Source organism: Emys orbicularis, chromosome 14 (genome assembly GCF_028017835.1).
Source record: "Emys orbicularis isolate rEmyOrb1 chromosome 14, rEmyOrb1.hap1, whole genome shotgun sequence".
Taxonomy (NCBI): domain Eukaryota; kingdom Metazoa; phylum Chordata; order Testudines; family Emydidae; genus Emys; species Emys orbicularis.
In genome coordinates, this window is record NC_088696.1 from 45796764 (window position 1) to 45823956 (window position 27193).

The 27193-nt window shown below is 49.8% G+C and overlaps 1 protein-coding gene across 1 annotated transcript in view; it reads right to left on the minus strand.

The window, feature by feature from the left end:
* MLKL (mixed lineage kinase domain like pseudokinase) overlaps positions 1-19141 on the minus strand; it is a 29071-nt gene extending 9930 nt beyond the window's left edge. The window contains exons 1-5 of the mRNA XM_065416875.1: positions 18685-19141; positions 16441-16557; positions 9783-9975; positions 7879-7976; positions 758-802 (exon numbers count right to left, since the gene is read on the minus strand). Coding sequence (XP_065272947.1) covers positions 758-802; positions 7879-7976; positions 9783-9975; positions 16441-16557; positions 18685-19141 — 910 coding nt within the window. The remainder of the gene's footprint in view (positions 1-757; positions 803-7878; positions 7977-9782; positions 9976-16440; positions 16558-18684) is intronic.
* Positions 19142-27193: the final 8052 nt, after the last annotated feature.

The window sequence follows — 27193 nt, forward strand, 5'->3', positions numbered from 1 at the left end:
ATCTCTTCTGCTGCCATTTAATTCCCCGTCCACAACTTATCAAGGGCCTGATTCTGCCACCTCCATTCACACTGCACAGTCCACACGGGCTGAGCTGTCCACTTAATTTACCTATTATCCATATTTACCTGGGGCTCGACTGTGCCTTATAGCTGTGAGTAGGGGTGGTACGGAGCTGCACCGCTCCAGTGGGAGCACAAGGAGGCGGTGTGCTCAGGGAAGCAGTGCCTCCTGAACTTTCCACCAGCAGGGTACAGCGCACGATCCCTTCCATGGCTAGCCAGCTTCATGAGCTGGTGCAGGGGGATAAGAGTGAAACTATTGCGCTGCCTCCTCCCTGGCCCTTGTGGGGTGGCTTGAGCCCCAGAGGGAGCTGTCAGGGAGCAGCCTCTCTGCTCAGTAGAGCTCAGAGACTGCAGCTGTGACTGGCCCACGAGGAGGGAGCACTGAGGTGAAGGAGCGTAGTGACCATGGGCCAGAACTGAGTTCACTACTTGGCTATTGGAGTGAGCTTCACTGCCATGGCTGCCACTCCCGCTGGGCCCTGGAGCCTTTGTCATCCTGATCCTGAGCCATGTCCTGCCCGGACAGGCCAGAGAGAGGGACCCAGATGACATTGCCACCCTACCGGCTCCAGCTGAATCCCAACCACCACCTGGGATGACACAGGATCAGACCGTAACAACAATAGCTCCAGACCAATGCAGCTAACTGCTTCTCTTCTCCCCAGCAGGACAGTTATTACCACCTTTGATACCTTCTAAGAGATTGTCAAACATGGGGCTTTTCCTTCTCTCTTCAGCTAAAGGGAAAGGGAACAAGGGATGTTGTTACAACACAACCCTTATTTAATGCTTTTCAAAGGCTTTACCTGTTTTTCCTTCTTTTCTGTATCAGTAAGAAAAAGGTTAAAGGGATTTTTAATGGTGTGTGTGCCACGGTATTAAGCAGGCTGAGGTCTCTGTATCTCAAATCTTGTCTAACCCTGTTTAATGCTGGACAATGATTGGGTTATGTTTGGCGCATATATTCCATCTATATTCATACAACTTTATTGGGTCAAATGCTAAATGATGTTTAGTATAAAGAATGCTAAAGCAGCTTTTATTTTAGGTGAAAGGGCACTGCTATGGGCCATGCACTCACTCTGGGCTTGGTCCCCCAGTGTCTCTTTTCCCTTGGCATGCTTATGGTCACAAGGAATGAGTGGAAATGCATGAAAGAGTAATTGATGATGAACCTTTAATTATATTTAGCAAAGTACTATATTATATATAATTTTATGTAGCCTTATTCCATTAAATGGAGGTCTGTTTCCAACTCCTTCTCACTTTGGCCTCTCACATGTCCTGCTTACAAAGAGGACATCTGCTTGTGAACACCAACAGGTTTTGCCAGAAAATGTCCACCTCAGACTGGAATCTTCTACTATGACCTCAAATCAAGATACTGAATTATTGGTCCATGATGAGCTACAGCTGACATGCTGGAATCTCTGATTGGACACGAGTGTCCCATGCAGCAGAGTAGGCGATTCAGTGATCCCCACAAAACCTAATGCTAACCATGCAGAGAGAAGTGGGGGAGGATCTCTCTTGTACCACTAATGACATTTCATAGAATCATAGAATATCAGGGTTGGAAGGGACCTCAGGAGGTCATCTAGTCCAACCCCCTGCTCAAAGCAGGACCAATTCCCAACTAAATCATCCCAGCCAAGGCTTTGTCAAGCCGGGCCTTAAAAACCTCCAAGGAAGGAGACTCCACCACCTCCCTAGGTAACGCATTCCAGTGCTTCACCACCCTCCTAGTGAAATAGTGTTTCCTAATATCCAACCTAGACCTCCCCCACTGCAACTTGAGACCATTGCTCCTTATTCTGTCATCTGTCACCACTGAGAACAGCCGAGCTCCATCCTCTTTGGAACCCCCCTTCAGGTAGTTGAAAGCAGCTATCAAATCCCCCCTCATTCTTCTCTTCTGGAGACTAAACAATCCCAGTTCCCTCAGCCTCTCCTCATAAGTCATGTGCTCCAGACCCCTAATCATTTTTGTTGCCCTCCGCTGGACTCTTTCCAATTTTTCCACATCCTTCTTGTAGTGTGGGACCCAAAACTGGACACAGTACTCCAGATGAGGCCTCACCAATGTCGAATAAAGGGGAACGATCACGTCCCTCGATCTGCTGGCAATGCCCCTACTTATACAGCCCAAAATGCCGTTAGCCTTCTTGGCAACAAGAGCACACTGTTGACTCATATCCAGCTTCTCGTCCACTGTGACCCCTAGGTGCTTTTCTGCAGAACTGCTACCTAGCCATTCGGTCCCTAGTCTGTAGCAGTGCATAGGATTCTTCCGTCCTAAGTGCAGGACTCTGCACTTGTCCTTGTTGAACCTCATCAGGTTTTTTTTGGCCCAATCCTCTAATTTGTCTAGGTCCCTCTGTATCCGATCCCTACCCTCTAGTGTATCTACCACGCCTCCCAGTTTAGTGTCATCTGCAAACTTGCTGAGAGGGCAGTCCACACCATCCTCCAGATCATTAATAAAAATATTAAACAAAACCGTCCCCAGAACCGACCCTTGGGGCACTCCGCTTGAAACCGGCTGCCAACTAGACATGGAGCCATTGATCACTACCCGTTGAGCCCGACGATCTAGCCAGCTTTCTATCCACCTTACAGTCCATTCATCCAGCCCATACTTCTTTAACTTGGCGGCAAGAATACTGTGGGAGACCATATCAAAAGCTTTGCTAAAGTCAAGGAATAACACATCCACTGCTTTCCCGTCATCCACAGAGCCAGTTATCTCATCATAGAAGGCAATTAGGTTAGTCAGGCACGACTTCCCCTTGGTGAATCCATGCTGACTGTTCCTGATCACTTTCCTCTCCTCTTAAGTGTTTCATAATTGATTCCTTGAGGACCTGCTCCATGATTTTTCCAGGGACTGAGGTGAGGCTGACTGGCCTGTAGTTCCCCGGATCCTCCTTCTTCCCTTTTTTAAAGATGGGCACTACATTAGCCTTTTTCCAGTCATCCGGGACCTCCCCCGATCGCCATGAGTTTTCAAAAATAAAGGCTAATGGCTCTGCAATCTCATCCGCCAACTCCTTTAGCACCCTCGGATGCAGCGCATCCGGCCCCATGGACTTGTGCACGTCCAGTTTTTCTAAATAGTCCCAAACCACTTCTTTCTCCACAGAGGGCTGGTCACCTTCTCCCCATACTGTGCTGCCCAGTGCAGCAGTCTGGGAGCTGACCTTGTTCGTGAAGACAGAGGCAAAAAAATCATTGAGTACATTAGCTTTTTCCACATCCTCGGTCACTAGGTTGCCTCCCTCATTCAGTAAGGGGCCCACACTTTCCTTGACTTTCTTCTTGTTGCTAACATACCTGAAGAAACCCTTCTTGTTACTCTTAACATCTCTTGCTAGCTGCAACTCCAAGTGTGATTTGGCCTTCCTGATTTCACTCCTGCATGCCTGAGCAATATTTTTATACTCCTCCCTGGTCATTTGTCCAATCTTCCACTTCTTGTAAGCTTCTTTTTTGCGTTTAAGATCAGCAAGGATTTCACTGTTTAGCCAAGCTGGTCGCCTGCCATATTTACTATTCTTTCTACACATCAGGATGGTTTGTTCCTGCAACCGCAATAAGGATTCTTTAAAATACAGCCCGCTCTCCTGGACCCCTTTCCCCCTCATGTTATTCTCCCAGGGGATCCTGCCCATCTGTTCCCTGAGGGAGTCAAAGTCTGCTTTTCTGAAGTCCAGGGTCCGTATTCTGCTGCTCTCCTTTCTTCCTTGTGTCAGGATCCTGAACTCGACCATCTCATGGTCACTGCCTCCCAGGTTCCCATCCACTTTTGCTTCCCCTACTAATTCTTCCCTGTTTGTGAGCAGCAGGTCAAGAAAAGCTCTGCCCCTAGTTGGTTCCTCCAGCACTTGCACCAGGAAATTGTCCCCTACACTTTCCAAAAACTTCCTGGATTGTCTGTGCACCGCTGTATTGCTCTCCCAGCAGATATCAGGATGATTAAAGTCTCCCATGAGAACCAGGGCCTGCGATCTAGCAACTTCTGCTAGTTGCCAGAAGAAAGCCTCGTCCACCTCATCCCCCTGGTCTGGAGGTCTATAGCAGACTCCGACCACGACATCACCCTTGTTGCTCACACTTCTCAACTTTATCCAGAGACTCTCAGGTTTTTCTGCAGTTTCATACCGGAGCTCTGAGCAGTCATACTCCTCTCTTACATACAACGCAACTCCCCCACCTTTTCTGCCCTGCCTGTCTTTCCTGAACAGTTTATATCCATCCATGACAGTACTCCAGTCATGTGAGTTATCCCACCAAGTCTCTGTTACTCCAATCGCATCATAGTTCCCTGACTGTGCCAGGACTTCCAGTTCTCCCTGCTTGTTTCCCAGGCTTCTTGCATTTGTGTATAGGCACTTAAGATAACTCACTGATCGTCCCTCTTTCTCAGTATTAGACAGGAGTCCTCCCCTCTTGCGCTCTCCTGCTTGTGCTTCCTCCCAGAATCCCATTTCCCCACTTAGCTCAGGGCTTTGGTCTCCTTCCCCCGGTGAACCTAGTTTAAAGCCCTCCTCACTAGGTTAGCCAGCCTGCTGGCGAAGATGCTCTTCCCTCTCTTCGTTAGGTGGAGCCCGTCCCTGCCCAGCACTCCTCCTTCTTGGAACACCATCCCATGGTCGAAGAATCCAAAGCCTTCTCTCCGACACCACCTGCGTAGCCATTCGTTGACTTCCACGATTCGACGGTCTCTACCCAGGCCTTTTCCTTGCGCAGGGAGGATGGATGAGAACACCACTTGCGCCTCAAACTCCTTTATCCTTCTTCCCAGAGCCACGTAGTCTGCAGTGATCCGCTCAAGGTCATTCTTGGCAGTATCATTGGTGCCCACGTGGAGAAGCAGGAAGGGGTAGCGATCCGAGGGCTTGATGAGTCTCGGCAGTCTCTCCGTCACATCGAGTGATGTTTGGAGTTGTATCCTGCTCTTTTCCTAGCATTGGCCATCTAGAGAAGGGGAAGTGAAAGATTCCAAGCCTGAGGTAAAACTCAGAGAGAGAAAAGACCAAACTTGCCCCACTGCATGTGAAAGAGCTCCAAGTTACATCTTATCATCGATAAAGCCACTGGTAAAAATCAGCTTTGTTCCAAACTAAGACCAATCACGAGAGCTAAAGAGTTTGAGAAGTAGAAATTGCGAAAACCATTGTGGAGCATTTCAGGGAGGCTTGAATCACTTCAACACTTAGAGTATGTGTGTATCTCTTTGCAGATCACTTAGCTGTCCCCCACAGTAAACACTAAATTCCTAAGGCTGTTCTTTAAACAGTAAGAGATCTCCAAACCAGGGTTGTTCTAAAGCCGCTACAAGTGTGGGACTCTATCAATCATCCTGTGTCTGTGCCAGGCTGTCAGAAAGATGCAGGCAATTGTGTTAAAATGGGGAGGGGAAATAGACTAGATCAGGGGTTCTCAAACTTCATTGCACCGCAATCCCATTCTGACAACAAAGTTACTACATGACCCTGGGGGGCGGAAGGGAGTGGAGCCCGAGCCCTGCCTCCCTGGGTGGGGGGGAGAGGGGCCCATAGCCCGAGCCTCACGCGCCAGGTCGGGGTGGAGTACGGGCTTCAGCTTCTGTCCTGGGTCCCAGCAAGTCTAATGTAGGCCCACTTTGGGGTCCTGACCCACAGTTTGAGCACTAATGGACTAGATAAACCAAAGTTTGATGTAATTTCTGTGAAGAGTGAAGTTATTGGAAGAAAGCAGCTCGAGAAGGAAGTTACCAGCAAATCCGTTTAAGAGCTGCACTTCCTTAAAAGGCAAGTAACAGGCTCTGAGCTAACTGGCTTAAATAAAAGGGAATGGCTTCTCCCCGTAACTTTCCTCTAAAACCTTAAGAATTGTTTTCTAAACTTGTTCAATATGAATTCATTACTAATTGTAGTAATTGGCGAACCGAATAAATTGAACCAGTGCGTTATTTCAATTACAACCTTAATTTGACCATTGTAAATTAGGTTAGTTCAATTAGAAGTTAAATTAACCAGTGACATATGTTGCTTAAACTGATATTTGTTCACCAACTACTTGCTTAATCTTTTAGTGCATTCATAAGAGATACACTGAACTGGTTTGTGTCTCAAAACTTCAGTGCAGACAAAGTAACCTACATAGGGGAAAAAGGTAAAATCATTAAAGATAATTCATTAGCCCATTTTATAGTTTAGTTACTTAAAATAACATTGCATTGTTCCTGTAGGAGACAGCTCCCAGTGCCTTCCTTCTTGTGGAGTCTGAGCAAGGTTCAGCCACAGGCTGGCCCCATGTCACTTTGGGGAATGAAAAGCAGACACAGCTCAGCTCCAAGGTGGCCCACTTTGCTGGATATGTACTATTGGAGTTATGAATTCCTGCGGAGAATGGAGAGGGGTGACCAGAGCAGGGCCCTATTCCTTCAGGTATTTTCTTGGCCATGCCAGCTGTGGTATTACATCATGGGCCTTCCATCCCTGTTGGCTGGCTTTGGCCATATCTCATCACACCCATCCGGACCATGGCTGCGTCATGTTTGATGTGACAAGTGTGGCCTGATGTCTGGACTCGTAAATTCAGGCTGTCACGGAGTCATCGGGCGATGCTCTGGAACTACTCCATACGAAGCCAGTCAGGACTCTGGGGGAGCCTCCTCTCTCTGAGCAGACTGTCTCCAGGGCAAGAAGCTCACATGGCTTCCACCTTCCTGGGTCTGACCTCGGAGCATTCAGCATCCCCTTCCCCACCATGTGCTTCCCACAACGAGTCCGCCTGGGCGGGGCTCCTGGGGAAGCCGGAGGGCCCCGCACCCCAATTCCGCAGTCAGACATGACTCTCAGCCAGCCAGTAAAACAGAAGGTTTATTAGACGACAGGAACACAGTTCAAAACCGAGCTTGTAGGTACAGAAACCGGACCCCTAAGTCAGGTCCATCTTGGGGGCAGGGAGGCCAGACCCCGGGGGTCTGGGCCTCCCTCTCTTTCCCCAGCCAGCTCCAAACTGAAACTCTCCAGCCCCTCCTCTGGCCTTTGTCTCTTTCCCAGGCCAGGAGGCCACCTGATCTCTTTGTCCTCCAACACATTCAGTTGGCACCTTTGCAGGGGAGGGGCCCAGGCCATCAGTTGCCAGGAGACAGGGTGTCGGCCATTCTCTGTGCAGACAGCATCACACTGGCCCTCTAGGGCTCTGCAACAATCACACACCCTTATCCCACTACCGAGATACTTGATACTTAAGACATGCATAGGGGAAAACTGAAGCACCCACATAGTATTCAGAGAAAACATTAAGAACATTCCCACTTCGTCACATCTCTCCACCCTTCGAGACTGAACCGGGGGTCTGGGCCTCCCTCTCTTTCCCCAGCCAGCTCCAAACTGAAACTCTCCAGCCCCTCCTCTGGTCTTTGTCTCTTTCCTGGGCCAGGAGGCCACCTGATCTCTTTGTTCTCCAACACATTCAGTTGGCACCTTTGCAGGGGAGGAGCCCAGGCCATCAGTTGCCAGGAGACAGGGTGTCAGCCATTCTCTGTGCAGACAGCATCACACTGGCCCTGTAGGGCTCTGCAACAATCACACACCCTTATCCCACCACCTAGATACTTAAGACATGCATAGGGGAAACTGAGGCACCCACACAGTATTCAGAGAAAACATTAAGAACATTCCCACTTTGTCACACAGGCCCCTCCACTTGTGCAGCAGCAGGGGTGACAAACGCTGTGCTAGGAGATGGGTGCAAAGAGGTGAAATGGGAGCGTGCTGTGGAGAGTCAGTGACTGAGATCCCACCACCCCGGTGTCCCTTACCTCTCTCGTCGATGCAGATCCCGTACATACGAAGGATGTTCGGAGACTCAAACTTCTTCATGGTTTCAATCTCCTTCCTGAAAATCTCCCTCACCTTCCTGCAACAGGCAGTAGAGCAATCAGGCCTCTGGGCAGAGCAGGTCTGTGGGAGCTGGTGAGGCAGGGACAACCCCCTCCTCCAATACAGTTCGACGGTGGGGCTAATCCCGGTAACATGGCCTCCAACCCCACTCCAGGCTTCCTCCCCAAGGCTGAAGTATAGAGAACAAGCACACATATCCCCCTTTAACTGCATTTTGCTATCTTTCTAGTTCTCTAAACAGTAGCCACCTAAGGAGATCACTGGTTTCCTGCTCTGTGAGACTTCCCAGCATGCACCTTGCTAGCGATGTGGCAGCCATCACTCATTGGCACTGGAGCCCAGTGTCCATGCTTGTGAGGAGTAATGCACATCCATTCCCCTGGCATTTTCTTTTCAATACCCTTCACCCACCAGGGTTCCTTGAAAACTGCAGAGAACCTCTGAATATTGGGAGGAAGAAAGCAAACAACTCTCTCCCACATCCCCCTCCACAGCAAGACGCCATGTCCGAAGATGAATGGCAGATGTGATGGCACCAGCAGAAGGAATGCTGGGATGTGTCAGCTGGTGAGTACTTGGGGCCTGATCTTTGGGGAAGGAAAACTAAGTTAAAAGGAGTAATGGGCTTAAATTCTCCCACAGCCTATCAACTTGGGCCTTCTGCATCCAACAAAGATGTTCTGTTTGTGTGTAAACTCCAATGAAGTCCCTTGTGTCCATTTCCTGGAGCTGCACTTTTGGAAATCAGATCCCATTGCATTTTCCAGGCAGACTAGGAGACAACCTCAGGATCCTGCCCAACATGCCCTCTCCCCACAGGACAAGTTCTAGTGTTTGAGTCAGGGGTGGGCAAACTTTTTGGCCAAAGGGCCACGTCTGGATATGGAAATTGTATGGCGGGCCATGAATGCTCACAAAATTGGGGGTTGGGGTGCAGGAGAGGGTGAGAACTCCAGCTAGGGGTGTGGGCTCTGGGGTGGGGCTGGGATGAGAGGTTGGGGGTGCAGGAGGGGGAATCAGGGCTCGGGCAGGGTGTTGGGGCACGGGAAGGGGTCAGGGGTGCAGGGTCTGGGCGGCGCTTACCTCAAGCAGCTCCCGGAAGCAGCGGCAAGTCCCCCCTCTGGCTCCTACACGGAGGCACGGCCAGGCAGCTCTGCACGCTGCCCCGTCCGCAGGCACCACCCCTGCAGCTCCCATTGGCCACAGTTCCCAGCCAATGGGAACTGTGGGGGCGGTGCTTGGGGCGGGGGCAGCATGTGGAGCGGAACCCCCTGGCTGTCCCTACGCATAGGAGCTGGAGACGGGACATGCTGCTGCTTCCAGGAGCCGTGCAGAGCCACAGCATGCACGAAGTGGGGCAAGCCCCCGACCCTGCTCCCTGGCTGGAGCACCACAGCGGAGCAAGTCCCGGACCCCGCCCCCCAGCGGGAGCTGGAGGGCTAGATTAAAACCTCTGAAGGGCCAGATGTGGCCCCTGGGCTGTAGTTTGCCCTCCCCTGGTTTGAGTTATTATAGTTAGATTGCTCCTTTTGGCTTCCTTCATCTTTGTGGTTCTTACTCCACCCTCCCTGCTATATAAAGGGCTCTGGGATACGTGCAGTGCTGCATAACACCAGACAGGCCCACACAGAGAGTAGCACTATTTTGCTATCAACTTTAGCAGGGAGAAAGCAAAGCAACTTTGTCAGTGGCCAGGTTGTCTCCCAGCTGAAGAACCCCCTTTCTTCAGTATCAAGGCATTCTCAATGATTGAGGGAGAGGATGACAGCAGTCCCCTCCTCAGTAGTTACATTCTTGTTGGGACCTTCGCTGAATAACTCACTCAGTGCAGGTGATCACAGGGTTTTTGAAGACTTTGATGGCAACAGGGTACTTGTAGAATTCTCCTTTGTAGAGCGTGTGGCTTTTGGAGTCCATCAGGAAGGTCCATGAGGTCTTAGTGAGATCCTCCATCCTAATCTCAGTGATTTCCTCTCTTGGAACAGCATTGTCCTTTTTCATGACTGCATCCTGCACTGGGACAAAGGGAAACAAAGAGAGGGAGTGTTAGATGATGTTCTTGATAAGAAATCTCTTCCTGTCTGTCTGTCTACAGCTACACTATGGAGTCCATGCCAGCACAGCGCCCTTTTGCTGATGCAGCGTACAATGACAGAAGGAGTTTTTCTGCTGGTGTAGAAATACCATCTCCCCAAATGACATTAACTATGTCAACAGTCATGGAGCAGGTCCTCAAGGAATCAATTATGAAACACTTAGAGGAGAGGAAAGTGATCAGGAACAGTCAGCATGGATTCACCAAGGGGAAGTCGTGCCTGACTAACCAAATTGCCTGCTATGATGAGATAACTGGCTCTGTGGATGACGGGAAAGCAGTGGATGTGTTATTCCTTGACTTTAGCAAAGCTTTTGATACGGTCTCCCACAGTATTCTTGCTGCCAAGTTAAAGAAGTATGGGCTGGATGATTCATAGATTCATAGATTCTAGGACTGGAAGGGACCTCGAGAGGTCATCGAGTCCAGTCCCCTGCCCGCATGGCAGGACCAAATACTGTCTAGACCATCCCTGATAGACATTTATCTAACCTACTCTTAAATATCTCCAGAGATGGAGATTCCACAACCTCCCTAGGCAAGGAATGGACTGTAAGGTGGATAGAAAGCTGGCTAGATCGTCGGGCTCAACGGGTAGCGATCAATGGCTCCATGTCTAGTTGGCAGCCAGTTTCAAGCGGAGTGCCCCAAGGGTCGATCCTGGGGCTGGTTTTGTTTAATATCTTTATTAATGATCTGGAGGATGGTGTGGACTGCACTCTCAGCAAGTTTGCTGATGACACTAAACTAGGAGGCGTGGTAGATACACTAGAGGGTAGGGATCGGATACAGAGGGACCTAGACAAATTAGAGGATTGGGCCAAAAGAAACCTGATGAAGTTCAACAAGGACAAGTACAGAGTCCTGCACTTAGGACGGAAGAATCCTATGCACAGCTACAGACTAGGGACCGAATGGCTAGGTAGCAGTTCTGCAGAAAAGGACCTAGGGGTCACAGTGGACGAGAAGCTGGATATGAGTCAACAGTGTGCTCTTGTTGCCAAGAAGGCTAATGGCATTTTGGGCTGTATAAGTAGGGGCATTGCCAGCAGATCGAGGGACGTGATCGTTCCCCTTTATTCGACATTGGTGAGGCCTCATCTGGAGTACTGTGTCCAGTTTTGGGCCCCACACTACAAGAAGGATGTGGAAAAATTGGAAAGAGTCCAGCGGAGGGCAACAAAAATGATTAGGGGTCTGGAGCGCATGACTTATGAGGAGAGGCTGAGGGAACTGGGATTGTTTAGTCTCCAGAAGAGAAGAATGAGGGGGGATTTGATAGCAGCCTTCAACTACCTGAAGGGGGGTTCCAAAGAGGATGGAACTTGGCTGTTCTCAATGGTGGCAGATGACAGAACAAGGAGCAATGGTCTCAAGTTGCAGTGGGGGAGGTCTAGGTTGGATATTAGGAAACACTTTTTCACTAGGAGGGTGGTGAAGCACTGGAATGCGTTACCTAGGGAGGTGGTGGAGTCTCCTTCCTTGGAGATTTTTAAGGCCCGGCTTGACAAAGCCCTGGCTGGGATGATTTAGTTGGGAATTGGTCCTGCTTTGAGCAGGGGGTTGGACTAGATGACCTCCTGAGGTCCCTTCCAACCCTGATATTCTATGATTCTATGATTCTAACAGCTTTCATCAGCATAGCTGTGTCTATACTGGGGTTTTTGTCAGCATAGCTGTGTCGGTCAGGGTGAGGTTTTCCCCCTCACATCCCTGACTGATGTAGCTATGCTGATATGCAGACCAAGCCTCTCTCTGCCTTCCCAGCCTGTAGGAGAAATAACTTGCTTAGTTCATAATTTGTTGTATGGATGAAGGCACTTGACCTAATCTAGCCAATGAGTTTTTATACTGTGCTCATCACAGCATCCAGATGTAATGATTCAATGGCATCTTCCCACATATATCCCTAGTTTGGAGACACAATGGCCTGTCATGATTTGTCTCTGGATAAACGAACGTGGAGTGGAGAGAGCTCCACATGTCCTATACATCTGCTATATGCAGTTGCAACTGTGCCATAATGGAGACCAAGGCCTACGCAGTGAAATTTCAGGGCTTTTTCTCATAGACTGAGACTAAGGCCAGAAGGGACCATCATGAGTCATTATGAGTCAGCAGTGTGCCCTTGTTGCCAAGAAGGCTAACGGCATATTAGGCTGCATTAGTAGAAGCACTGCCAGCAGATCAAGGGAAGTGATTATTCCCCTCTATTCGGCACGGGTGAGGCCACATCTGGAGTACTGCATCCAGTTTTGGGCCCCCCACTACAGAAAGGATGTGAACAAATTGGAGAGAGTCCAGCGGAGGGCAACAAAAATGATCAGGGGGCTGGGGCACATGACTTATGAGGAGAGGCTGAGGGAACTGGGCTTGTTTAGTCTGCAGAAGAGAAGAGTGAGGGGGGATTTGATAGCAGCCGTCAACTACCTGAAGGGGGGTTCCAAAAAGGATGGAGCTCGGCTGGTCTCAGTGGTGGCAGATGACAGAACAAGGAGCAATGGTCTCAAGTTGCAGTGGGGGAGAAGCACTGGAATGGGTTGCCTAGGGGGTGGTGGAATCTCCATCCTTAGAGGTTTTTAAGGCCCCGCTTGACAGAGCCCTGGCTGGGATGATTTAGTTGGTGTTGGTCCTGCTTTGAGCAGGGGGTTGGACTAGATGACCTCCTGAGGTCTCTTCCAACCCTAATCTTATAGATTCATAGATTCATAGATTCTAGGATTGGAAGGGACCTCGAGAGGTCATCGAGTCCAGTCCCCTGCCCGCATGGCAGGACCAAATACTGTCTAGACCATCCCTGATAGACATTTATCTAACCTACTCTTAAATATCTCCAGAGATGGAGATTCCACAACCTCCCTAGGCAATTTATTCCAGTGTTTAACCACCCTGACAGTTAGGAACTTTTTCCTAATGTCCAACCTAGACCTCCCTTGCTGCAGTTTAAGCCCATTGCTTCTTGTTCTATCCTTAGAGGCTAAGGTGAACAAGTTTTCTCCCTCCTCCTTATGACACCCTTTTAGATACCTGAAAACTGCTATCATGTCCCCTCTCAGTCTTCTCTTTTCCAAACTAAACAAACCCAATTCTTTCAGTCTTCCTTCATAGGTCATGTTCTCAAGACCTTTAATCATTCTTGTTGCTCTTCTCTGGACCCTTTCCAATTTCTCCACATCTTTCTTGAAATGCGGTGCCCAAAACTGGACACAATACTCCAGCTGAGGCCTAACCAGAGCAGAGTAGAGCGGAAGAATGACTTCTCGTGTCTTGCTCACAACACACCTGTTAATACATCCCAGAATCATGTTTGCTTTTTTTTGCAACAGCATCACACTGTTGACTCATATTTAGCTTGTGGTCCACTATAACCCCTAGATCCCTTTCTGCCGTACTCCTTCCTAGACAGTCTCTTCCCATTCTGTATGTGTGAAACTGATTTTTTCTTCCTAAGTGGAGCACTTTGCATTTGTCTTTGTTAAACTTCATCCTGTTTAACTCAGACCATTTCTCCAATTTGTCCAGATCATTTTGAATTATGACCCTGTCCTCCAAAGCAGTTGCAATCCCTCCCAGTTTGGTATCATCCGCAAACTTAATAAGCGTACTTTCTATGCCAATATCTAAGTCGTTAATGAAGATATTGAACAGAGCCGGTCCCAAAACAGACCCCTGCGGAACCCCACTCGTTATGCCTTTCCAGCAGGATTGGGAACCATTAATAACAACTCTCTGAGTACGGTTATCCAGCCAGTTATGCACCCACCTTATAGTAGCCCCATCTAAATTGTATTTGCCTAGTTTATCGATAAGAATATCATGCGAGACCGTATCAAATGCCTTACTAAAGTCTAGGTATACCACATCCACAGCTTCTCCCTTATCCACAAGACTCGTTATCCTATCGAAGAAAGCTATCAGATTGGTTTGACATGATTTGTTCTTTACAAATCCATGCTGGCTGTTCCCTATCACCTTACCACCTTCCAAGTGTTTGCAGATGATTTCCTTAATTACTTGCTCCATTATCTTCCCTGGCACAGAAGTTAAACTAACTGGTCTGTAGTTTCCTGGGTTGTTTTTATTTCCCTTTTTATAGATGGGCACTATATTTGCCCTTTTCCAGTCTTCTGGAATCTCTCCCGTCTCCCATGATTTTCCAAAGATAATAGCTAGAGGCTCAGATACCTCCTCTATTAGCTCCTTGAGTATTCTAGGATGCATTTCATCAGGCCCTGGTGACTTGCAGGCATCTAACTTTTCTAAGTGATTTTTAACTTGTTCTTTTTTTATTTTATCTGCTAAACCTACCCCCTTCCCATTAGCATTCACTATGTTAGGCATTCCTTCAGACTTCTCGGTGAAGACCGAAACAAAGAAGTCATTAAGCATCTCTGCCATTTCCAAGTTTCCTGTTACTGTTTCTCCCTCTTCACTAAGCAGTGGGCCTACCCTGTCTTTGGTCTTCCTCTTGCTTCTAATGTATAGATGATCACAGAATCTTCTATGATTCTGTGATCATCTAGTCTGACCTCCTGCACATCGCAGGCCCATAACCTCTGGCTGAGTGACTGAAGTCCACAAATCTTGATTTAAAGATTTAAAGGGGTCGCAAGCTGGAGGATTGGGGTCGCAAGCTGGAGGATTGGGGTCGCAAGCTGGAGGATTCTCTGCGACTTGAAGTCTTTAAATCACGATCTGGAGACTTCAACAGCTGAGTTAAGGGAAAGTGGGTGGGTCAGCTTTTGTGGCCTGCATCATGCGGGAGGTCAGACTAGATGATCATAATGGTCCCTTCTGACCTTAAAGTCTATGAGTCTATGGTGAGACCCACCAGCCAGACACCTGGGAAAAAATTTGCTGTAGTAACTCAGAGCCTGCCCCATCTAGTGTCCCATCTCCTACCATTGGAGATATTTGCTAACAGCAGTAGTGAATGGGCCATATGCCACATTGTAGGCAATCTCATCATACTATCCTCTCTATAAACTTATCACGCTCAGCCTTGAAACAAGCTAAGTTCTTTGCCCCCACTGTTCCCTTGGGAGGCTGTTCCAGAACCTCACTCCTCTGATGGTAACAAACCTTTGTCTAATTTCAAGCCTAAACTTGTTGATGGCCAGTTTATATCCATTTGTTCTTGTGCCAACACTGACCCTTAAGTTAAATAACTCCCCCCCCCCTAGTATTTATCTATCTGGTGTATTTATAGACAGCAATTATATCTCCTCTCTGCCATTGTTTTGTTAGGCTGAAGAAGCCAAGCTCCTTGAGTCTCCTCTCTTAAGTTAGGTTTTCCATTCCTCAGATCATCCTAGTACCCGTCTCTGCTCCTCTTCCAGTTTGAATTCATCTTTCTTAAGCATGGGAGACCAGAACTGCACACAGTATTCCAGGTGAGGTCTCACCAGTGCCTTGTATATTGGCAATAACACTTCCCTGTCTCTACTGGAAATATCTTGCCTGCTGCATCCTAGGATTGACTTAGCCTTTTTCACAGCGCATCACATTGGCAGCTTATAGTCACCCTGTGATCAACCCATATACCCAGGTCTTTCTCCACCTCTGTCACTTCCAACTGATATGTCCCCAGCTTATAGCAATAATTCAAGTAGTTAGTCCGTAAGTGCATGAGCTTGCACTTTGGACTATCAAATTTCATCCCATTTCTATTACTCCTGCTATCATTAAAAGCGCATCTATTCCCACTTTCTCTCCTATCATAAGTCACTAATGCCCAATATCAAGAAGAAGGTACCAGAACTATATTGCAGGAGCTGGGTCTCAGGAGCTAGCCTAGTAGCCTGGGGGTGATGCTGTGCCCTGCCAGGTGGGAACTGCTGAGTCTGCTTGTGTCTGGCTCTTAGCGCTGACAAGACAAAGGAGCAGACTGAAGTCACATCATTGACGACTCAGGGTGGCCAGCAGGGAGCAGTACTGAAACTCCTTGAAGGTGGTTCAGCCCTGCCCTCCTGGAAGGGGTGGGGGGAGGGATGCAAAGGCAGCACAGAGATGCTTTGTCGCAGTGGAGAGATCTAGCCTTTAATGATTCCTCCCATCACGTTCCCCACCATGGTACCCACACTGGGGAAGGCTTCTGCTGTGGGGAGGATGATGACCCTGGATGGATGTTGTGTGGGGTTTTGCAGGCTTGACAAGGTAAATAAGGAGCCATCCAGCATGGGGAGCAGAGCTGAGTTTGGAAGGTGCCCACGGAGGCACCAAGTACTCCACCTATTCTTAAGCCGATCCATCAGGACTGCAAATCCCTCCAGTGAACTTGCTGCCCCTGAGCCTGGAGGATGAATCTGCATTGTCAGCAGTTCGCAACCCACCCTTTCCCTGGGAGGGGTGTGCCCAAGGGGAGAGAGGCCTGCTGGTAACTTACACTTTTGCATCATTTGGCGAACTTCTTCCACCCTGCTTCCCACATCCTCCACCTTTGTTCCCACATGTCTGACATCATTGTGGACGTTATCCACTGCATCTTTGGTTGCTGTACTTCCTAGGGGAAAGGAAGAAGCAGAAAGTCAAGGTCGTTAAAGGAACTTGTGGGACGGATGCTTGTTGAGCACCGTTGGGGATTGTTGCACGGTATATGACCCTTCCACATGGTCTGGGCACCAGGGGACTGACTGGGTGTGCCCTGAGACTTGGCTGTGTGGGCTACCAGAGAGGTTTAGTGGGACTGGCCTTTCACGCTGTTAAATTTTCACCCGGCTTAAAGCGCAGTTCTGCTCTGAAAAGTGACTCCATGAGAATGGCCCTGCCGGGCTCCTTGTTTATTTTCTCTTAGCAACTCCAGAACCAGTGTGCTTAGTGTACAAGGGGAAAATATCTGCCTTGCAAACTTGGATCTGAGAATCACGCTAGGCTCTTCCCTTCTTCCATGTCAACACTTCCATGAGAAGTGGGCTGTAGCCCACGGAAGCTTATGCTCAAATAAATTTGTTAGTCTCTAAGGTGCCACAAGTACTCCTGTTCTTTTTGCGGATACAGACTAACACGTCTGCTACTCTGAAACATGTCAACACTGAGACTCAAAGTCCTGCCAGCCAAATTAGGATCTCAGCAACACCTGTCCCAGCCCAATTGTCTTCAGTGTAACTGACTGGAACATAGTAAATAATGCAGCCAATCTATCCATTTTCTCAGACACCTATCACCATGGTATCTAAGCACTGATGCAGAAGAAGGAATCAACTCCAGTTCCCTCTCCCATAGCTGTGTTGATTCAGCAGGGCCAACGCAGGAGTAAAAAGCAGAAGAACGTATCATTGTCAGCATAATAATCTGGCTCCGATAGACAGAGGCAGCAGATCTGCTGAGTGTGAAGGGGCCATTTTTTCATCATGGCTTTTCAGAGTAGAACTGTGCTATACAAGGCAGCTATTGCCCCCTCCATCACTGTGCCAGGTCTTAGAAAGCTGCCAGCCCCCACTATCTTTTGGAAGGTTTGAGGGTGGCATTTTTAGTAGCACATTTGTAACTTAGGAGACCACTGAAAGTCAATGGGACTTGGATCTCCTAGGTTACATAGACGTTTGTGAAAATCCCACCCTCCAGCACCAGTCATTTCCTGGTTCACATCTGACAAACACCTCCTCCTTGTGGGCCATTATTTTGCTACTTTAAAACCTGAATCTGCAGCTGCAAGGTCACAGCTCTAGCGCTGTGCTTCCCACCACCCCAGTCCAACCCCAGCCCCTTCTGGACCTGGAGTGTATCACTTCAGAGAAGCCAGAGTCCTGAGGTTCCTCTTAGATTCAGAGATTCCAAGGCCAGAAGGGACCATTGTGATCATCTAGTCTGATCCTCCGTAGAGCACAGGCCAGAGACCTGCCCCACAATACTCCCTAGGGCAGATCTTTTAGGGAAATATGCCATCTTGGTTTTAAAATTGTCTGATGGAGAATCCACCACGACCCCAGGTAAATTGTTCCAATGGTTAATTAGTCTTGCTTAATTAACTCCTTATTTCCCGTTTGAATTTGTCTGGCTTCAACTCCCAACCATTGGATCGTGTTAGCGCTTTCTCTGCTAGACTGAAGAGCCTGTTATTAAATATTTGTTCCCCATATAGGTCCTTATAGATGGTAATCAAGTCATCCCTTAACTTTCTCTTTGATAAAATACACAGATTGAGCTCCCTGAGTCTATCACTATCAGGCAGGTTTTCTAATCCTTTAATCATTCTTGTGGCTCTTCTCTGACCCCTCTGCAATTTATCAACATCCTTCTTCAGTTGTTTGGCACTAGAACTGGACACAAGATTCCAGCAGTGGTCACACCAGTGCCCTGTGTAGTAGGTGCCGGTGCCCTCTAGCCTGCCAATAGATCTGCTGGTACAGTTGGATCAAGGGTAGAGGAATAGCTCTGAGTCCTGTGCTCTTGAAGGGCTCACAGAAGTGGTAGAACTGCATCACCAACATCACAACATTGTGACACAAATGGCACATCATTGATCTGGGTCCCTTGTAGGCTTAGCCTGTTCCTGTTTGAATGTGCAACCCTCAGGCCAAAGCTGAAACTTGCAGCAGCCAGGGGAAGCGGAGCTGGACATGCTGGCTCCAGCCATCCCAGCTAATTCCCAACTGTAAGGTACGTGAGAGTCTTAAAAATGCCTATTCACTTGTGAGCAGCTCCTCCCAGAGGGCTTTGTCATCCTTGGTGTCCTGGCTGTCCTCCCTGCTGCAGGTGTCTCGCTGAAAGGTCTCGAGGAAGGACTGTTTATGCTCAGCCTGCAGCAGGAGTGAGAGCCCTTGAGCAGCATCCCCAAGGCGCTCGTTCACCCGTGCAAACCCTTCCATGACATCGCTGGCTTTCAGGAACTTCTGCAGCCAGTTCGTCTGGCTGTACTTCTTCACCAGCTCCTGGGCCTTCTCCAAGGTCTCCAGCAGCTGCTGCAGCGTCTCTTCTACCTGGGAGGAGATTTGTTTTGGAGGCTGTGCCCTGAGGACCTCCACAGGCCTCAGCAGGATGTGAACGCGGGACACGAGACGGCGGCACTGGTGCTTACAGCACTTCACGTGTTCGCACTGGGCATAGATGATGTGGGCCACACTCAGGACCTTCTCCACTACCTCCATATCTGAAAGGAATGGGATTCATCCATCAGTAACATGGCACTCCCTGTACTGGGGATTCCTAGCTCCCAAGACCAGAAGGGACCATTATGACCATCTACTGTAACCTGCTGTATCACACAGGCTACAGGCCTACCCCGTAATAACTGCAGTTTGAGCTAGAGCATCCATCCAACCTTGATTTAAAAATGGCCAGTGATGGCAAATCCCCCACCCCTTTGGCATGGGAAGAGGATGTTATTTTCCTTTAATGCTTTTGTTTGAAGTGATAGGATTTATATTAGATAAATCCCCTCTCAGTCCCTTCCTACCTTTAGGTGCAAGAGCCTTCTCCTCTGCAATCCCTGCCATGTGGAACAGCCTCCCTGTACCTGTGCCTCACTGACTAGTGACAGATGAACCTCCCAGGGAGCTGAAATTCAGGCCTATGCAAAGGGCTAGCACGAGCCCCAGTGTTCTGCTTAAGTCCAACCTAAGTCCTCAGGGTGCCATGGGCTTGTGCAGGCTTTCACCCCAGGTTTGCAGTTGGGGTTCATTTTGGATGAGCACGTTAACAGCCAGCTTCTTCTGCCGATTTAGTCTGAGCCACCCAACCCTTCTGAGGCTGGTAGCGGAAGCCCTGTGCACCAACCAAGGCAGGAACTGCAAGGGCCAAAGATGTGTCCAAATATTTCAAAACCTTAGCTGTAGAACTGGACAAGGGCCAGGATTGGGCATACTGTTCACTTACCACATTGGCACGTCTACATTTTACACACACACACACACACACACACACACACACACACACACACACACACACACACGTTTTGCAAGCACAATTCTAAAAATCAGGCCTCAGAGATTAGAGGGGGTGAAAGGGCTTCTGATATTTATGTTTTCCCAGACCAATCTGCCCATCCCTCATAGACTTTTCCAGACAGACTCTGAAAATACCTTTGCCTAGCATATGTGTTTTATATCTCTCCCTCCCTCCCTTATTCTTATAACAGAGCACTTTACTTTATTTACCATACGTCTTCACACAGTTGCGTTTTAGATATCATGTACTATATTCTATCATGTCTCACCATGTTTTGCGCTGCTGCTAGGAAATATGCTCTGCGTAGGAAGGCTATTAATTGACACATGAATGCATTGTACTCTATAGCTGACACTATGCTACACCAATGCAGTGTCAAGGTTACTGAGTTACATTCTCAAGACAAACACGTTTGCTGTGCCTTGGACATTCCCTCCATGAGGCTGCACACCCTGCTTGCTGTGAGACTTGCTATAGGATGACTTTATCTTTCATTGTTCAAAGCAGTAATAGTCTCCAGGGGCCAGATCCTCAGCTGGTGTAAATCATTATTGTTTTCAATGAAATTACACTGATTTACACTAGCTGAAAGTCTGGTCTGATTTGCCCCACTCTGCGCTCCCCACTCATTTTTGTAATCAGGTGAAACTCACCGCGGAGTCAGTGCGTGTTTAGCCCAAGTCAGTACAGAATAAGGACCTCAGGGACTGGCCCATCATCAAAACGAATAGACCACATGTGCCCTTTTATCAGAGGGCCTGCTTTGCTGCCACCCGCCCACCCTTCCTCCCAGACAAACGTGCACTGGGTGAGGAGCATTCCCTGTGAAGCCTGTCACTAGCAGGCCATACGGTCACAACTGAGTAATGCTTTGCTTCCCGCTGGCCCTCTGAGGGCACAGTATGCCCCTGCTTAGCCACCCCTTTTCTGAGCCATTATTTGCATGTTAGGAGCCCACCCACAGGGACCGGCTCACCAGAATCCCAGGCAGCCTTTCTGGCTGCTTTCCCTTCTGTTGCCCATCTGCCTTCTCTTTCACTTTTGATGCTAACCAAAGGGGTTACAGCCAGAAGAGACTCCTCCAAAGCGGCGCAGGAAAGAGAGAGCTGGCTGGAAGCAGCCGTAGCCCATCCCAGGAGCCTGCCTGGCTCTAATAACTCTGTACTTTGTGTCTCGGTCAGGGCAGAGGTTCAACAGAAGCATTTTAAAATTGTAACCAGTTTCTCTTCCCCTCAGAGATCAGCCTGGCACTTCCCAGCTCAAAGCTCCTTCCTCTCTTTAACGTAGCAATCAAACAGCCAAACTTACCTGATCCCCTGCCAAGCTATTTCTGTCCTTGATCCCGTCTCTTGTCTGAGAGACTTACCGAGTATCTTTCGAGAAAGTCCCTCTGCTTGTCTCTCTCCCAGTTTGGCCCCTCCTCCCTGATGAAAGTTTAGGATTATGCAATTCTGCAAATCTGTTTCCTCTTTTACAGCCATCTATGGGCGGAATCTAGTGGCTTTTCTTTTCATGCAGGAAATTGTCTGTGGCTCTTCTCGCTCTGGCCCTCAAGAGAAAAGGGACAGGGCAGATCGCATCACTCATTTGTTGTTGCTGTTTTTAAATAAAAGTGTGTGGTAAGAAATAATGCAGGAGGAAAAGCTAATTTAACAAGGACCTAGTTAGAGACCAGAACTCTCCAGAGAGATCAGCCCCTCTCTATGAGCTAGGCCAGGGGTTGGCAACCTACGGCACCCGTGCCAAACACGGCACGCGAGCCGATTCTGAGTGGCACGCTGCTGCCCACTGAGAGGAGGAGGAGGAGGGGCCGGAATGCACCACGTTGTGCGAAGAAGTGGGGGAGGGGGAATCTTGGCTGTGGCAGGATCAAGTTTCTGCCTCCTGCCCCCACAGGGGAGAGCGGTGGGCGGGGGGGCTGAGTGGGGCGGGGGGCCGGGACCCCCTTCCCACCGCTCTCCCCTGCGGGGGCAGGAGGCAGAAGCTTGACCCTGCGGCAGCCAAGCTTCCCCCTCCCCCACTTCTTCGCACAACGTGGTGCATTCCGGCCCCTCCTCCTCCTCCTCCTCCCCCCAGAGGAGCAGAGCCGAGCGGCAGCGTGCTCGCTGCTCCCTAGAGCAGGCAGAGAGAGGTAGGGACGGGCCTTGGGGAAGGGGGTGGAACAGGGCATATCCCTCCCAGCCCCCTGCCCTGAGCAGCTCAGGGCAGGGGGCTGGGAGCACCCCCACGAGCCGAGCACCCCAGCCCTCTGCCCTGCACCTCCACACACCCCCCAGCCCTCTGCCCTGAACCCCCCCACACCCAGCCTTCTGCCCTGCACCTCCACACCCCCCAGCCCTATGCCCTGACCTCGAGTCCCCCCCCAACACCCAGCCTTCTGCCCTGAACCCCCACACCCCCCAGCCCTCTGCCCTGAACCCCCCCACACCCAGCCCTCTGCCCTGACCTCGAGTTGCCCCCAACACCCAGCCTTCTGCCCTGCACTCCCCACACCCCCCAGCCCTCTGCCCTGAACCCCCCCACACCCAGCCCTCTGCCTTGCACCTCCACACCCCCCAGCCCTCTGCCTTGCACCCCCCCACACCCAGCCCTCTGCCCTGCACCTCCACACCCCCCAGCCCTATGCCCTGACCTCGAGTCCCCCCCCAACACCCAGCCTTCTGCCCTGCACCTCCACACCCCCCAGCCCTCTGCCCTGCACCCCCCCACACCCAGCCTTCTGTCCTGCACCCCCCACACCCCCCAGCCCTCTGCCCTGACCTCGAGTTGCCCCCAACACCCAGCCTTCTGCCCTGCATCTCCACACACACCCCAGCCCTCTGCCCTGAACCCCCACACACACCCAGCCTTCTGCCCTGCACCGCCACACCCCCCAGCCCTCTGCCCTGACCTCGAGTCCCCCCCAACACCCAGCCTTCTGCCCTGCACCCCCACACACACCCCAACCCTCTGCCCTGAACCCCCCCACACCCAGCCTTGTGCCCTGCACCTCCACACACACCCCAGCCCTCTGCCCTGACCTCGAGTCCCCCCCAACATCCAGCCCTCTGCCCTGAACCCCCCCCCACACCCAGCCTTCTGCCCTGACCTCGAGTCCCCCCCAACACCCATCCCTCTGCCCTGAACCCCTCACCCAGCGGGCTGAGCAGGCTGGCGGCGTAAGATCAGCATTTTAATTTAATTTTAAATGAAGCTTCTTAAACATTTTGAAAACCTTGTTTACTTTACATACAACAATAGTTTAGTTATATAATATACACTTAGAGAGAGACCCCTTCTAAAAAAACGTTAAAATGTATTACCGGCACGCAAAACCTTAAATTAAAGTGAATAAATGAAGACTCGGCACACCACTTCTGAAAGGTTGCCTACCCCTGAGCTATAGCATGTCATTTTAAACTTTTTTAAACACTAGGGGGCAGGATTCACCAGATCAGTCAAGGAGCAGCAGGTGCAAGTCCTGGGGGGTTGGGCAAAGATTGATTTTAAGTCACCTCAGTGCCTCTCCAGTTTTGGAGCTTCTAGACACTGGGTCAGTTTCCAGTATTAATTAGAGCAGACTTTGGGCTGCTCTGTTGTATGCCTGTTCATGGGTGGCGAGTTCTATGGGCCCGTGGTGCCTGGGCACCAGGAATATTACTGGCCTGGGGCCTGGCTCCAGCACTGTTGGAGGCCGGGTCTCTCCCTCGGCCCCACCTTCGCCCCCAGGCACTTCCCCCGTGCATCCCCTGGGTGATTTAAAACGGCCCAGGACCCCCACCCACCACTGGCAATGCAGCTTCCTGCCTGCTCGCTCCAGGTGGCTGCCGGCCCCTCCCTGCAGCCTGTGGGCGGGGTGGGTCTGTGTCCCGCTGCAAGCGCCCCTGCAGCCAGTAGGAAGCTGCGGGGGCAGTGCCTGGAGGTAGCAGCAGACGGAGGCCCCCCAGCCCGCCCTGCCTAGGAGCCCTAGGTAAGCGCTGCACCCGCCCACCTCCTCCCAGAGTCTGCACCCCCACCCCTTTCCCACACACACCGCCCCCAAACTCCCTCCCAGAGCCTGCACCCCTCCCTCCACACCCCCTCCCATCCCCAAACTCCCTCCCAGAGCCAGGGCCGCCCAGAGAGGGGGGGCAAGTGGGGCAATTTGCCCCCAGGCCAGTAATATTCCAGGGCTAAGGTTGAGGCAGAAGCAGGGCTGGACCAAGGAAGAAGCAAGGCCAGGAACAAGCAAGCTCAGGCACTCTCACAGCCATGAATAAATGCTTTGAGCTGCCACTGAATTGCTGCTGCTGCTGTGCATAAGAGCCAGTCTGCTGCCTCATCCAGCCGATCAGGCAGACTCCTACAGGCCAGCTGCACTCATTAGGTTGCTCAGAGACTGACTCTGCTGCAGGCCCTGATTCTAGGCCCCGAGTTGTGAAATGCTACAGTTGAGTGCAAAAGTGAATCCCAGCTACAGTAGCAGCCTCCATCGGTGACCACTGAGCTGTCTGGTCCTCATCTGCATGTGCTGTACAATGCAGTGGTTAAAGATGTAATGAGCAAATTATTAAAAACAAAGAAACAAAACCCAGTCATTCTCTGTGCAACACACACACTGCTGCTGTCTGCGGAGATCCTGTCCATTAACCTGCCTGGGGAACTGTGGTTCCCAACTGAGGGAACCTTATGGGCTATGAGCTTGTGCTTAGTTGCTGTCCTGAAAAGGGGTGGACTTGAGCACATGTTTCAGGGCTTTCCAGGAGCAGGCCTATATAAGGCTGGCAGAGCCCAGGGCGAGTCTGAGATAGGTAGTTAATCATTCCCTGGTAGGAGGCCAGATGTTGGATTCTGAGGCTCTGCTAGGTTATAAACAGTATGGCTATTGGAGTGTATTGGAGAACAGCCTGTGGGCTAACTAGCCAGGTTCTGTGCAGTGGGGAGGGGTGGCACCTGTTGGAAGGCCATGCGGATAAGCATCATTAGGAGACAGACTCCACTAGCCCTCTGGGGTGGATCGAAGGGGTCCGACCTCATTACTGATGTGTACTCCTGGAGATCCATTGCTCCATGGGACCGGCTAATTATTATTTAAAATGCTGAGGTATGTACCCAGATATAGTATCAATAAGGCTGGTTAATCCTCTCCAAGCCCAGTTTTCACCAGCGAAGCTGCTTCTTGTGTTAAAGGCAATGGCTGCACTACACCATTCAGTCAATTCATGTCATGTCACTTGGGTGCCTGCCCGCCTGGCTCCTTGCATCGATGCTGTGCATCCTCATCACAAGTCTTTGCATCGGTATAAAATGCATTTCATCCCAGTGTGCCACAGGCTGCAGTCTGGCTCAGGGCCTTGTGGGATATTTTTGCAGTGCTTTGTGGGACGCCACTCATTCACCCAGAGAGTTTTGGGAGGTAGGAGGTCAAGTTCTCACCATGCCACTCTCTCCATCCAATAATGCCTATTCTAGCCCATAATTTTTGCACCATTTTTTAAAAACTCCCACCATCCTGCATGCAGCTTTTCAGTCTCTGCCATCGCTCTGGCAGAAGCATGGACCCTGCACAGCTCAGCGCAATTCACATGAGCAATTCTAACATAGGACTCACGATTCTACTGTATTTGTAGATCCTAAACGACTACTACCACAACAGAGGAGGAAGATACAGTGATATTAAAGCAAAATAACTGAAAGCTGATGGACATAGCAACAAAAAAATGCCAGGTTGTTGCAAGCATTCACAGAGCAGCTCCACACAGTGGATTGCTGCTTCTGAGAAATGAGCACTGCTTGGTGCCATTGCATTATAATGCAGGTTAGAGATGCCTGTGGCTGCAGAACTTTTGGATGCAAAAGGGCATATTCCTGGAACTGCCAGCCCTCTGGCACAGGGACACTAAAATCAGAGCTGCATTGCCAGCAGAGAAGTGAGTAGCAATTACACTCTGGAAGCTTGGGATTCTGGATTGATGCTGGTCAGTGGGCCATCAGTTTGGAATTGGAGAATCCACAGTGAGGGATGTTGGAACAATTGATCTATAACGTTTGCCGTTAAGGAATTCACCATGGAAAGTAGGTCAAGTTATTTTCAGTAAAGAATGTTATAAACAGATGCCAAGAAAACCAGACAGAGAAATGGGATTAGCCTAAACCAAACCAGCCACGACGATATAATTCAAGGACTGTTGAAATGATGCATGTTAAAAACATGATGTAGAGCCATAAATTCACGAGCCAAAATTAGTGTGTCAGATATTAGGTCTCATTGGTGGACAAAATAATGAGGGGATGGACTATTCCACCTGCAATTCCCTTTGTGGCTCTTTAAAGAAAGCCTTGGGGGGTGGGGCGGGAACAGAAAGAACAGATAGAGGCGATTGGAGTGAGTTTCGCCATTATGGCCAGATCAAGCCAGAGAGAGGAATCCAGATGACATTGACACCCCTACTGGCTCCCGCTGCATCCTAACGACCACCTGGGATGAAATGGGATGGGACTTTAACAGCAGCTCCAACTCATCGCAACTGACTTCTTTTCCCCAAGGAGACCACTATTACCATATTTAATACCATCTCAGAACCTGTCAAACCGGGGGCGGGGGGTTCCTTCTAAAAACTCTACTCCTGGGGAGTTATGCACCACTGCGCAATGCAGAATTTTGCAGAAATTAACATAGATTCATAGATTCTAGGACTGGAAGGGACCTCGAGAGGTCATCGAGTCCAGTCCCCTGCCCGCATGGCAGGACCAAATACTGTCTAGACCATCCCTGATAGACATTTATCTAACCTACTCTTAAATATCTCCAGAGATGGAGATTCCACAACCTCCCTAGGCAGTTTATTCCAGTGTTTAACCACCCTGACAGTTAGGAACTTTTTCCTAATGTCCAACCTAGACCTCCCTTGCTGCAGTTTAAGCCCATTGCTTCTTGTTCTATCCTCAGAGGCTAAGGTGAACAAGTTTTCTCCCTCCTCCTTTTAACACCCTTTTAGATACCTGAAAACTGCTATCATGTCCCTCTCAGTCTTCTCTTTTCCAAACTAAACAAACCCAATTCTTTCAGCCTTCCTTCATAGGTCATGTTCTCAAGACCTTTAATCATTCTTGTTGCTCTTCTCTGGACCCTTTCCAATTTCTCCACATCTTTCTTGAAATGCGGTGCCCAGAACTGGACACAATACTCCAGCTGAGGCCTAACCAGAGCAGAGTAGAGCGGAAGAATGACTTCTCGTGTCTTGCTCACAACACACCTGTTAATACATCCCAGAATCATGTTTGCTTTTTTTGCA